Genomic DNA, 13386 nt, shown 5'->3' on the forward strand with positions numbered 1-13386 from the left:
ATCATCTTAAATTTTTGATTCAACCTACGACTGTTAATCAATGTACTTGAGTTACAATTGGCAGCAATCTTTTACCTCCAAACAACAACAAATTAAAAATGCCTGTGACCATTAAACGTGCAATTGGTAATTGTTGCCTTAGTAAACATATTAACCAGAGTGAGTTGATTGACTTGAATTAACTCAACACTTGACCCAATTGTTATGATTAAGATTTACTGTTTACTCTACATATATTAATAACTTGTTGACATTGGTAAAGATTAGCCGATTTTTATTGTGAATGTCACTGAATATGAATATTACTTAATTGTTTCAAAGATTGATCCCTCAAATCGAAGGGTAAATTCAGATTTTTATCAGGTTATCAAGATTGATCAACTTTAACAGCCTATAAGGTTTGATGCTAATCACGCGTTCAAATCAACGTGACAATTAGATCAACATTGATTATTTGCTTTTTTCCTTCTCATCATCATAGTCGATATTATTATTAACATTACCATCAGGTTGCACTTTTTATTGACTATTTGCTTGCTCTGACAATAAGCTCGATTAACCAGATAACAATGATCATTTAACCAGACTGTCAGGGTAAACTTGCACGTGAGGTTTAACTGGATACAATGCTGTGACTATCAAATTATCAAACAAAGCTAATCAATTGTGGTGCTATGAATTGTAACAAAATACCCAAAAAAGAAGTCTAAAGGATCCAATGATTGACAATTTTTTCACTTGAATCGTGTTATTGAAGTTTTTTGATGATCAATAGTAAATCAATTGAACCATTATTACCACTGAATATCACGGTGCATGTTCAAATGAAAGTAAATACGAAATAGAAAACGTTTTAAATTTAAAAGCGTTTCAGATAAACCTCATGATTGAATCATGAAAACTAATTCCAAGAAGCACGTTTAACTATCCAAAATTTTCATAGTTGGATGTGATTCCTGTCCAATTGTTGGTTACATGACTAGCAAAGGATTGAAAGCAAAATATAAAGGGCTAAAAATTAAGCCTTATTCACAAGCAATTGGGTTGATTTAGTTCGCTCAAGAATAGTTAAAGTTGTAAAAAAACACTGGTAAATCTGTAGTGCATCAGACAAAATTATTTATCACATTTAAATTGTCTTTTTTTGTATTCTGGTAAACCTAATAAATCTTATCAAATCAGGGAATCTTTTTGCATCACATTGACGATCATTATTATATCAGCAAACTGTCAGATTTTCATAATCTTGATATGCCACTTGTTGTTGTAAAGTCTCAGGCCTGAGCTTTCAAATGTTTTAATACACTTGTTTGAAAATCGAAAGGCTGGATTCAATTGTTGGGAATTCAATTAAACCATTTCCAATTTAAATGATGTTCATTTCATCCTGATGGGGGATTGATTTTCTTCCTTCAAGATGGGAGTCAAGTTTGACTTGATGCATGATGTTGATTCCTCTAGTTATTAAACCGACTGTTATGGCTTTTATTTGATCTCTTTTTTAATAGTCGCATTCAATTGATGGAAGCCAGTTAAAATCAATTGAGTCGTTAATTAATGGTATTTCGTTTTGATTTAATTCATGTTTGTTACAGATTACCTCAACTAATCATTTGTTTTATAAAAACAGATAGAAAAAGCCTTCTAAAATATTCATTAAATGGTTTCATATCTAATAAGATGCCAATTATGGTTTAATTTTTATGGTAATCTTTATTTAATTATTATCTTTTGCTTTGAAAGATTTAAAAGCAGTCATAATTATCAATCGTAATTAGCAATCATAATTATTACTGAGTAATTGATCGATTAAATTGATCAATTGATCGAGAGCTTTTTTTAACAGCTTCAGCTCTACTGACAGCAATGCAGAGTTGTTACTGCTTAAACAAACCATCAGATTGATCAATAAGTTAAAGATGAGTTAAACAAGCCATTGACCATTGGTGGTTGATTAGAGACACAATCGGATGATATTTATGACTGAATCTCAATTAACGTGAGAAAGTTGAACTTCAAGTTGACCCATTTGAAGAACAGAAACAGCTGCTTTGGGCAGTTCTATTCCAGTACCCTCAGCTAGTTTAGCCATAAGTTGAAGTCTTCCAGTTGTCCCTAGATCGATTCCTGTCCTATCGAGCTCATCACTGTCCAGGATGGAGGGACCTTGAATGAGTCCATCGGTGCGCTCTGTGACATGATTTACTTTCATTGGTCTACCAGCTAGCTCGAAGCCATTTAATTGTTCAAGTGCTTTTTTGCCGTCTTCGGCGTCATGAAACGTAATGAAACCATAGCCTTTAGAACGACCAGTTTCGGGATCTTTCATTAATTCTATTTTATCGATTCTGCCGAAAGGCTCGAAAATGCCTCTCAACATGTCTTCGGTTATGTTAAAGTGGAGTGAACCTACATAGAGTCTCATAGGACCAGAGACTCCTCTTTGTACTGAGGCAGCGGCGCGATTTTTTTCAGCTTGTGTAGGCTGAATGATGATAGGATAATCACAAAGTTTGTGCCCATTCAAGGCTAAAGCCAAGGGAACAGAGCTGATATCATAAAACTCAATGTAGGCAATACCCTTGTGTCGTCTAGTTTTATTATCCATTATCAATCTCACTTCTCTGACTTTACCAACCGCAGAAAAAAATTCTTCCAAATCACGAGACCGGACTCGAGCAGCGAGTTGCATAACAAAAATAGTACGCTGATCCCTCTCTTCTGGAGGTAATTCATCATTATATTTTCTTGGACTTCTTGAACGAGACCTATCACCATATCTGTCACGTCGACCATTACTCCATCGATCCGACCAACGAGGTGGAGATCTCCAAGGTCTTCCATGGTGTCTGCTTCTATCCCAGCTTCTACTTCTGGATCTACGTCTTCGGCGAGGACTTTTACTACGGGAGCTTTTTGAGCTACTGTGATCCTTACTCATACTGAGATTCCAGCTATTAGAGGCTTTCCAGTGTTAGATATAGGCTCTGTTTCGCTGAAGTTGGCTGGGAATGGTGAATGATTGTTGATGTTGTAGGGATGTTCGTGTAATTAGGGACAAATCAAAATAATATATTTTTAATCACAATAAGAAAATTTTAGATCACCTTGTTGAAAAAACGAGTTACCTGTGAATGCGTCAGGCTGCCATCTTAATCAGGCTTGCGTTTGTATTGTTAAGTGAGCTTAATTTGAAAGTCGCTAGATGGCAATAACTAAATATAAACTAAGCTAAACTCCCCCCAAAACCTAATAAACCGGGAAAAACAATTTTTCAATTAAAAGTACGGAAATTGATTTATTTAAGGAATTACTAAAAGGAATTTAATTATTTACAATTTAAAGCACTTTTAATAACATTTTAATGAGGAAAATCTTACTTGCTAATTACGATATCAACAATAGATACAAAAATAACGTGAAATTTTCACCAATATTCCTATACATAAATGCATATTGATTATTGACGATTAAACTACAGGATGTGGAAAACAAAATGACTATAATAATAACCCTTAATGTACTAATAACAAAAGATGATCGGTTGATAATAATAATATCAACAACTCTAATTGGTAAATTGGTTTAAATTTAAGACTGGTTGAACAAATACATCTACATTATACAAAAAGGGTGACTAAAACATTAACTAACGTGTTTGTTGTTGTACTAAGGAGTTGAGACTGATTTTGACTTAAAAATAATCACTCCAATAATCATAACAGAATATGTTACGCTTGTTTGATCACTGATCATCATTATTCTCATTGCTTTATAATCATCATTTAATCTAATTCCTAAAAAGTAAAATCAAATTGTTCCGAGTAATTGGTTTTTACTTTCATTTTTGTGTATCTCCTTCTTAAAATCAAATCTCAATATACCAGGATTGTCTTCTGATGTATTCAAATGCCTAAACATGAACAGCTAACAAATCATTCGTAAATGTTTTAGGAAAAAAAAGTGTAAGTTAATTTAAATTGTTGATAATTTAATATGAACAAAAGAGATGACCTTTAATCTTTTTGCTTTCCGTGAAAAGCAAATTACTCTCAAATTAGATGTATGGTTATAATAACAATATACCTACTCTAGTCATCAAGTGATTTAGTTGACACTTATTAATATTGATTTCCGATTTTCGTGTGGCTTATTAAGCGTTGTGTTAACATGAATGTAATCAATTGTTTCCATCAAATTATCATCAAACCCGTTGATTAGCCCGGTAGATTAGAAGGGATAAGGGAAAAGCACAGCAAAGAAGGTTGGACATGGTTTAATTAGTTAAATTTTAAAGTTAGTATTTAAAGGCTGCTGATGCCTCTGTCAAACCATCATTTCCAATCAGTTCATTCTCCAGGTAAGTTGTTTATTGAACAAAACTGAACCAACTTTCGATTTATAACGATACTAATCAACAATCCTTTTTCCGTTTCTTTCAACAGTTCAACATTTGTTTATCTTTTGCTAAATCGCTCAAACACCAACCAAAATCAAAATGAATACCAAATTCTTTTGCGGTCTTTTAATTGTTCTCCTCATCGTTTCATCAAATGTTGAAGCTGGTGACAAAGGAGGTGATAATATTGTCCTTCAAGGTAAATGTGGTTCAACCATCTTGTCCAGTGGAAAGAAGGGTAAAGGTGAAAACATAATCATCAAAGACCATTGTGGATGTGATCATTGGGATGAATGGGGAGGCTGGTAAAGAATTTGATTCTTCCTTCCAATCATCTAAATCATTTTAGCTCATCATTTATCTAGCAAAATTTTTCCCTCTTCCAATCCATGGATTTTTAACTTTTCTTGATACACTAATTTACAAGTTAAACATCATGTAACGTAATGTTCAACTATTAAATATTTTCCAAAACAAAAATATAATTTAATCTTCTTTTCGGTCCGTGTTTATAACAATTTAAATTAAACGGTTTATCGGTTTATCACAGATCGATGAAACCTCTATCTCCGAAATTAGAGGTGGAATTGAGTAAATTAATTGGCTCGTCTTCGTTTGAACACCTTATCATCCATCACATGCAAAGGTAATCGAAAGATGAAAACTCTGTCAGTCTTAGTTTTGTTTACATCAACATGACATCCAACAATATTTCCCAATTTTCTCATCTTGAGTGCTGAAGTCAGGAAAACTTTAGATAATGCTGAAATGAGCAGTGGCTTGAAATGGTTAAGATAAATTGATAAAATTAAACCATGAATAATAATCTTGTCTTTGCATTTCTCTGTCATGGTTCGAACGGGTTTTTTATTTTCATGTAACGAGACTGTATAATTTTCCAAGATGTGTTGTTGAAGCACCATGCTTTGTAAACCAAGTAGCCCATGAGATTCAACCCTTTTCAAGTCGTGAGAACGAAAATTTTTAAGCTTGATCAAAGTATCCAAGAAAATACAGCAAACTTTTTCCAGATTACTTTTAGCGCTGCCAGCAAAATGTTGAACCAGTGGAGAGTTGATACATTTCAAGAAATCTTCTAGGTCATAAGATGATTCAACAGAGGTTACCATGCTTTCCGAAACAATGTCGTTAATATTGTAGACTTCTCTTGCTGAAGTAGCACTCTGGTTACGAGCAGGCATTAAAAAGGCGTCATTAAGAATGTCTGTTGAATCAGCTTTGGTTTTTGTGACTTCAGTTGTTGGTGCAGACGATTTGCTGGCTATCAAAGCTGTCTTGTCTTTCATTTCCTCGTAATCTTCCTCTCCAAAAGCAATTGCAAATTTTTTCTTTTCCGCTAACCGTTTGATGGTCCTCTTTGATCCAAATTTTTCATTGTATTCATCCATTTGCTCTTTTATAGATAGAGATGACAAGTTACCCGATTTACGATTAGGCATATTTATCTGTGGTTTCATGCGAAAATAAGCACATGGCTTGAGATGAGCCTTGCCTTCTGTTGAGAAAAGGATAAAGATTATAAATAAAAATGCCAAAAAAACATAATAACCAACTTAAGATTGCTATTTATAAAGTTATGACTATTAAGGTTATAAAAAAAACACTTACCTTCAATTTCAAGAATCATGTATTTCCGATAATTTGGAATAAACTGTTTCCCAAAATATTGAACATCACTTAGAGGATCTTTACACTCTAATAGTAACTCTTTCCCCTCTGTTTTGAGAGCTGTATCAATTTTGCTACCCCAATCAGGTAGACCGTTAGAAGACCATTCAGTAACACAAATGGGTTCATAGATTGGCTTATATTTCACTTTAATTGATTCTGATTTCATTTTAAATTATTTACAGTAAATTAAAAAATAAAATATGTTTAACAAATCTAATTGATTAAAGGAAACTAAAAATTAATTGAAAGTAAGCTGGGTAAACAAAGACATGCATTAACGTCGAACCTTTAATTAATGTTGATACAATTTTGATGCATCGATCAATCAAATCGATGAGAAAAGTGTTATCGATAATCGTAGAGTACTCGTTCGATGATCAGCCCAACGATAATTAGCCAATTGAGCCAATTGAATTGCCTTCGACTTCATAATTTGACTATTAGACACCAAATGTTCAAGCAATCTTGAATTGATTTTTACTGAAAAACTTCATGCTTTATCATGTTCACTCTATCAAGTTTATATCGATATCCAAAACAATTTTGGGTTTGATTGATCATGATTAAGATCGAGATCATCCAACACTAGTCGAGTCGCTAACCATTACAGTTCTATCAGTCACATTGCTAAAGGACAGTTGAGAGGGAATGAAAGTTCAATGAGTTTTTCAGTGAAAAGCATAAAAAACCTGAGAAAACGAAAGGTTAATAATTTTTTAATTACATCCAAATTGGTTAACACTTTCTAATAATAAATAGATGATCATGATGGTGATTATATTAGCTACTATTAAATGTTAAATTTGACGTTTAAACTAATCAAAACATTTATGAATTATACATTTCTTCATGGCTAGTTGCACCTATTATACCATCTTCAACACCTTACATTATTGACTTGATTGATGTAACTTATGAAAAAACACACACAAACACCCTTGATAACATCAACAATAAGATGAACACAAAAAGTTAATCAATGTTAATGTTAACCATTTAACAAATGTTGGCCGTGTTTATGACCTACTAATGATTAGTGTGTCTACAGATGAAAGTATTATTAAAGCATTTTTTCCACTTTTGCTGGTTCGACTTTTCTTCTCACTGATTTTCACCCAAATTTGAAATCAACAATCAAAGCCTAATTCACTTAAGTGAAACATGTTAACAAAATAGTTGCCTGGTAAGGACAATAGATATTAAAAGAGCCCCATAGAAAAGAGAATCAATTTAATGGAAATGATTAAAAGAAACGAATCGTAAGAAATACGATAAAATGGTTTGAAATGAAAAGGGCAACAATAAGATTGAAAATTTGTGTAAATCTCACTTTAAAAGTGAATTTACATCATTTGATTGTCATCAGATGATTGTAAATTAGTGAACAAGTTAGATCACATTGAGTTTGAACCAGCAAAAGTCAACTTTATAATGTTGAAAATGTGCTCATATTTTGTCTTGTAAACACCTTTAATTGTAAAATCTGTGCATCAAGTGGACATTAGATTGAACCCAAAGAAGCGACATTTCATCTTGGTTAATCAGTTAATCGTTAACAATGAAATCTTTAATTCATTTCTTAACCTTTTGGATGGTCATCAATGGTGTATCCAGTAAATTGGTTACATTGAAAAAGCCATTGGCCAACACATCAGATGTACCATCACATGGCTACTTGAAAATGGCTTCCTTTCCTGGTCACCAATTGCGCCCTCAATTTAATCACCAATCTCAATCGCCATTAGCTTTACATCCTTCACCAATTAGTGCACAGTTACCCGTCGGTTCATCATTATCACCCGATCTTTACTGGATCCCAACCTTAGGTAATGGAGTCGTTGTTGATGGCCATCGAAGGGAAGGTTTTTTCGGTAAAATAAGATCGTTTTTCAATGAATTAAGAGTTGATCCATCAAGAGCCTTTATTAACACCTTTGACGGGTTCCTGGGTCGTTTAGGAGATGCCATTTTCCATGCTTTGGTTGAAATAATTCTTGATTTTATCCTTGGTTTCAATCGGGGTTAACAATGTCCATCTAAATTGTAAATTGACTTTCATTATGTTTTGTTGTCACAACTCCATTTTATCACATCTTAATTATATCCATCTTCAAATAATTATTTGTAATTGTTTAAGTTTATAACTTGTTATCCAAAACCTGAAAAATTCAATTAAATTGAAATAAAAATGCAATAAAATTTGACACGATTCAATGATAATTGACCGTTAATTTTTTATGATCACCATTTTAATGTATCATATGAAATGGTTCGGAATCAGCTGTAATGTTTTGTTATCCTTGCTTTAATATAAAAATATGAAACTATCGCATCAATATAAAAAGGTAACAAACAGTGAGATGACAATAAATCAAATTGTAAATTACAATCAACGTTTTACATTGTAATTGGAAAAATAAATCAAAATCTTCCTTTGTTGATATTTTTGACAAAATTTGCCATCTCTGGACTGTTTATGTAGATTAACTCGGCACATTTACGCCGAGTTGCTATTCGAGCCATATTTACACTTAAGTTGATCAGGAAATTAATGAATCCCCAAGTCAATAGCAGGAATCCAGTAAAGGTAAGTATTAAATAAAGGTAAAGACTTGAAATGTAATCGATGCAAAGTTTTTTCAATCGATGTCCTTTGAAAAGTAGAAGTGAAGTTTCATTTGATCGAACGGACAATAATGAGCCAAAAATTTTGAGATTCAATGATTGGTTGAGGTCAACTGTTTCCTCAGGAAGGTTATTTGTTGTTAATGGTGAAGACGATGATGAAGGTAAAGATGAGTCTGTTGAATAAGCCAGTCCATCGTTACATAGACGGGACATAACATAGCAGTTGAATAAAGCTATGGATCCAATCAAGGTAAGAATCAAGATGATCAAGAAGAGTAAGTAATTCAATCCAAAGATCATTTTGAGAAGAATTGTGGTCAATTTTCCGCAAAAACCACATGAACTGACTGATCCATAACGAGTGATTCTACGGCCTGTTGTCATGCATCCAATCAATAAGTTGATTAGAATGGTTATAGAGACGAGAATTGAAAACGATGAGTAAATCCATTGAGCTTCTTGGTACCTTAAAAAAGATTGAAAGGAAACATTAGTATTGAAAGTACAATTTCAAATATAATAAAGAAAGTGAATTGTGTTTAATCAAGAAAATTTTTCATGTTGGGAAGTTTTTTCTCAGAACTAGTCAAGCTTGGATTTTTAAGGTGAAACTGAAATCTAAGAATAAGCCTATTTTCAAATGAAAACCTATTAAAATCAAATTGCAACTGATGACAATTGCTAACAATTTAAGTAAATTACAAAGCAGCACAATCACAATTTGTCTAGCGTTAAAGCTGTGACAGTTTTTTGGCTAAATCAAGGTAACACATTGGAGAGTCTGAGGTTTGTTTTGGATGAATTGGTTTAGCAAATTATAGTGATTTTTTACATGGGATGCTTTTTCTGACGCTGATGTCTAGGTGTTAGCAAAAAATGATAGTTTCCAAGCTTGAAGTCATGATGAAACTGATAGAGCGTTGAAGTTTGGTAATAATAGTTTGATATATAATACCAGATATGTTTTCGGTGAAGTAGTTCATTTAAGAGTCGATCGGTTATCATGGTTGACTGTCCCAATGAAACCATTGCAATAACCAGTCCACAAATGGCGATGAGGGTTGCCAAAATGGATGCATAAGGAAGGCGAAGAAAACATGACCTGTAAAGTACTGGGGATGATAAAGGAAAGGTAAGGAAAAAGGATGTTCAAGAAAGAAATGGTTTGATTAATAGAAGTAAAATTGAAAAAAAAGAAGCATCAAATTGTTGAAATACAATGAAAAAGAAGTGAATAAAATAATGAATTATAGCTCAAACAAAAGCAATGTTTACTTTGTAATAGCATGGGTTAAACATATTAAGCAAAGATAAATAAGGGTTTTCATTATATTGTCTTGGCTTAAATAATGAACTTTAACATGATATACATTTTGATTCAGGTAAACTTAAGATCAAGATTTACAATACATTCATAAGCAAGTAAATGATGAACGGGTTTGGTTGGTTTAATGGTTTAGGATATCATTAAAATGGACTAAACTCAATAAAATATCACATACACATTGATTGTTAACCTCTTCACTGAAAATATGAATTCCTGGATAAATTGTGCTGATCATGAAAAGCATATTAAAGTATAAAATTTACCTGGATTAACGTTTTGATGTCTCTTTGATCTAATCATGACTTGAGATGAAACAATCACTTGTAATTCGGCTTGAGTATCATAGAAGCAACATTGAAATATCCGTTGGTTTATTTCTCATTAAAGGGAAATACGAAAGGTTATCATGACGATGGCTGTCCTTTGGTCACTTTGGTTAGAGAGTTTTGGGGAAAAATTCCAAAAAATTGTTGTTACATTTGTTTGAACACTAAATAAGAAACGTCCTTTATTCAATTTGTAACAATCTTTGATGGTAGGAAGAGGAAGAACAGTTAGAGATGCAAAAAGTAAGATCACAGATTACAACGTGTGAAATGATAGGAATTGTTTCGCTGTGTTGATGCCAAGTAAATGATGTAAGCCGTTTTAATCAGTGGAGGTCATTGCCAGGTCCTAAGTGAGAAGGATAAACGATCTTAACTCTTTTGATTCTTTTTCATCTTTAACATTCTTCAAAATCATCAATAGATGGCAAAAAAAAACTTGATTAAGGAACGGAGAAAAATAGATGAAAATAGAGGAAAAGATCACAACACAAATGAAAAAAAAGAGCAAGAGATTCACAGAAGCAACAGATGAAAAGGTAGGAAAAAAAGATGTGATAATGTTCACGATTCAATAGGCTGGACAATAAATAACAGTTGATTGGTGATAACAGTCTGAAGGATTCATCCTTTTTGCCAACATTTTACCAATTGTCACTTGTTTGATTGTTTTTTTTATTGTAACTTTGTTGTGGTTTCTTGTAATAACTGGCAAGATGTGAACGATGATTCCGAAGTAAAATCACACCATGAAGCTAATCAACTGGCTGATATTTGATTCCAACTGATCAAAGGAAATTAAAAGTTGCACACAGTTGAGAAGATGATGATTGATTTTGAGCAGTAAAACGATTAATTTGTGAAGGTGAGGCTCAAATGAAATGATAATTTGAATTAGAAAGAAATATTAAAATCTATAAATAATAATATTCAATAAGAGGGATTCAAATTAATAGATCACTTGAGTTGAAGGGATGAGAGTTTGATGATGAGCTTGAGAAACAGGTAAGTAATGCTTGGTGTAGAAGGAAATGGTTGAGAATCTTTAATGATGTTCCAAGTGTTCAGACCAAAATTGGCTTTAAAGTGGATTGATTTAATATCGCCAAGTGAAAGAGTTGAGAAATGAGATGCTGGTGAAAAAAAGAGAGAGGAAAAGATGGAATTAAAAAGAGGATGAAAATGATGATTTTTGTTCAAGTTTCAAATATACGGTTATTTAAAGAAGAACAGGTTTTTCATGACCAATAGAGAGAAAAGGTTGAAAGTTTTGAGTGAAGGTGAATCCAGAATAATTGAACATCAAAGTAAAGATGAAAGCTTGGTAGCAATAATAATTTACGGGTTCCCATTGAAGCGATCAAAAAACGTTAATGATAATCTTCATCACCATGATAATTATACTGCATTGAAATTAATAATGATGATAATAGCAATCAAAATAATATAAACAAAAAATGAGTGTATTGATGGTCAGGCAATTGTTTAGGCTTCTCACCAAAAGAGTTATGTTGTTGTTAATTTGCTGTTACTTTTCAACTTGGGTATGGACGGTGGTTAATCAGATGCTGAGAGGTTGAAGAAACAGGTAAATATGGTTGATGTTAGGTCATCCTTGATTGGTAGTCCATCAAATGATTGTTTCATTATTTATCTTTTTGATATAAATAAAATTTTTACTGCTCCAATTCAAATCCACAGTGAAAATGCAGCAGATAACTATAAAAAAAAGTAGAAAGCAAATGATGATGGTCAATTGTTGGTCAAGTTTTAGGTCATATCAATAATAATAGCAAACAGGGTAACTATCAAATGGACCAAACTGAATCACGAAAGTTAAATATAAATGTATTTTAAATTGAAGATAATGGGAAAAATTGTTAATGAAATAAATTCACTTGAAAGATGAAATTTTAGCAACTAATGGATATCGTAAAATGGCAATTGAAAGATTAAGGGAAAATAACGTTAAAGATCACCAATAGATCAATAAATTTCCGATTAACGGTTGAAATTTGTTGATTAAACTTGTTAATAATCACTACTAAACACTAATTTAATAATAAAATTTACTCTGACTTGTGAGTGTTGAGCCTGAAAGTGTTGAGACTTGTGAGTCAAGAGTACATTGGAAAGCAGCTGACAATATCAAATAAGCGCGGGTTGAACAAGAACACCAATAAATGCACATTGATTTAAATTTAAAATCGAAATGAAGGGGAGATTTTCAACAATTTAGATGAAAGATAGGTTTGTTAATTCAGTTATTGTGTTGGTAGTAGTGATTATTATTATGATGTTGGTGATACTTTAACAATCGGACAGGTTTACACTACCGGTCCAAGAAAAATCATGTCAACAGGCATTGAAGTGGTGAGAGGCTTTTGATAGAGAAGCAAAATGATACAAAATTTAATTTGAAGGGACAATCAACTTACCCTTACTTTATTAACTTTGTCCTTTAACTACGATTGAAATGATAAAGGTGTTTGCCAGTCAGTTAATTGAATTAGTTTAAAATAATGATGAGAAAGAATCAGATACAAAAAAAGAGACAATTTCTGGTTATAATAGGTTTCAATAGGTTAAATGTAGGTGGATAAAAGTGCTGTCAAGTGTAATCTTAACAATGGCAACCTTTTTTTTGTGTTAAAGCACATTGAAAAGGGAAAATAGTTTTTCCGTTTTACATGTTAATAACCAATTGAATAAAGAAGATGGTGAAATTGAGGAATTAAATGAATCAAACATGGCGAAATAGTGTAATGAATCTAAATTATCATCATTACCAGGTTAAAAGTATTACACAATGAATTTTTAGATGGGCAACAGAATCACTTTTTTTTGTCAATAATAATAGATTGTGAATGTTTGTCCGCCTAACCATTAAATTAGTTTGCTCATTATCATCAATTAATAGCGAACTCAGTCAGAGCATGGATGAAATTGAAATGTTAAAGGATGAATGAAACGATTGTTGGCACCAATTTCAACAATCTATTAGTATTTGCAAT

At 32.4% G+C, this 13386-nt stretch overlaps 3 protein-coding genes across 8 annotated transcripts; all 3 read right to left on the reverse strand.

Moving 5' to 3' along the window:
• Positions 1-1693: 1693 nt before the first annotated feature.
• Positions 1694-3831, reverse strand: Caper (RNA-binding protein 39-like protein Caper). Its single transcript, XM_015932490.3, has one exon. The coding sequence runs from the start codon at positions 2939-2941 to the stop codon at positions 1991-1993; it is 951 nt and encodes a 316-aa protein (XP_015787976.1). The 5' UTR covers positions 2942-3831; the 3' UTR covers positions 1694-1990.
• A 143-nt stretch (positions 3832-3974) lies between these two features.
• Positions 3975-6375, reverse strand: LOC107365025 (uncharacterized). Its single transcript, XM_015932489.2, has 2 exons — positions 6029-6375; positions 3975-5915 (listed from the first exon to the last, which is right to left on the reverse strand). The coding sequence occupies exons 1-2, from the start codon at positions 6255-6257 to the stop codon at positions 4996-4998; spliced, it is 1149 nt and encodes a 382-aa protein (XP_015787975.2). The 5' UTR covers positions 6258-6375; the 3' UTR covers positions 3975-4995.
• Positions 6376-8375: 2000 nt separating this feature from the next.
• On the reverse strand, positions 8376-13189 carry LOC107365015 (uncharacterized). Of its 6 annotated transcripts, none has more exons than XM_015932477.3 (6): positions 12817-13189; positions 11871-12091; positions 11586-11775; positions 10310-11505; positions 9675-9831; positions 8376-9185 (listed from the first exon to the last, which is right to left on the reverse strand). In XM_015932477.3, the coding sequence occupies exons 4-6, from the start codon at positions 10344-10346 to the stop codon at positions 8513-8515; spliced, it is 867 nt and encodes a 288-aa protein (XP_015787963.2). In that variant the 5' UTR covers positions 10347-11505; positions 11586-11775; positions 11871-12091; positions 12817-13189; the 3' UTR covers positions 8376-8512. The 6 variants fall into 6 exon arrangements, with proteins under 6 accessions (XP_015787963.2, XP_015787962.2, XP_025017158.2 ...); XM_015932476.3 differs by having other exon boundaries at positions 12811-13189; XM_025161390.2 differs by lacking the exon at positions 12817-13189 and adding an exon at positions 12446-12747.
• Between the last annotated feature and the right edge of the window lie 197 nt (positions 13190-13386).

Source organism: Tetranychus urticae, chromosome 3, assembly GCF_039701765.1.
Source record: "Tetranychus urticae isolate SD_2017Ah chromosome 3, NJAU_TeUrti_SD_1.0, whole genome shotgun sequence".
NCBI lineage: Eukaryota > Metazoa > Arthropoda > Arachnida > Trombidiformes > Tetranychidae > Tetranychus > Tetranychus urticae.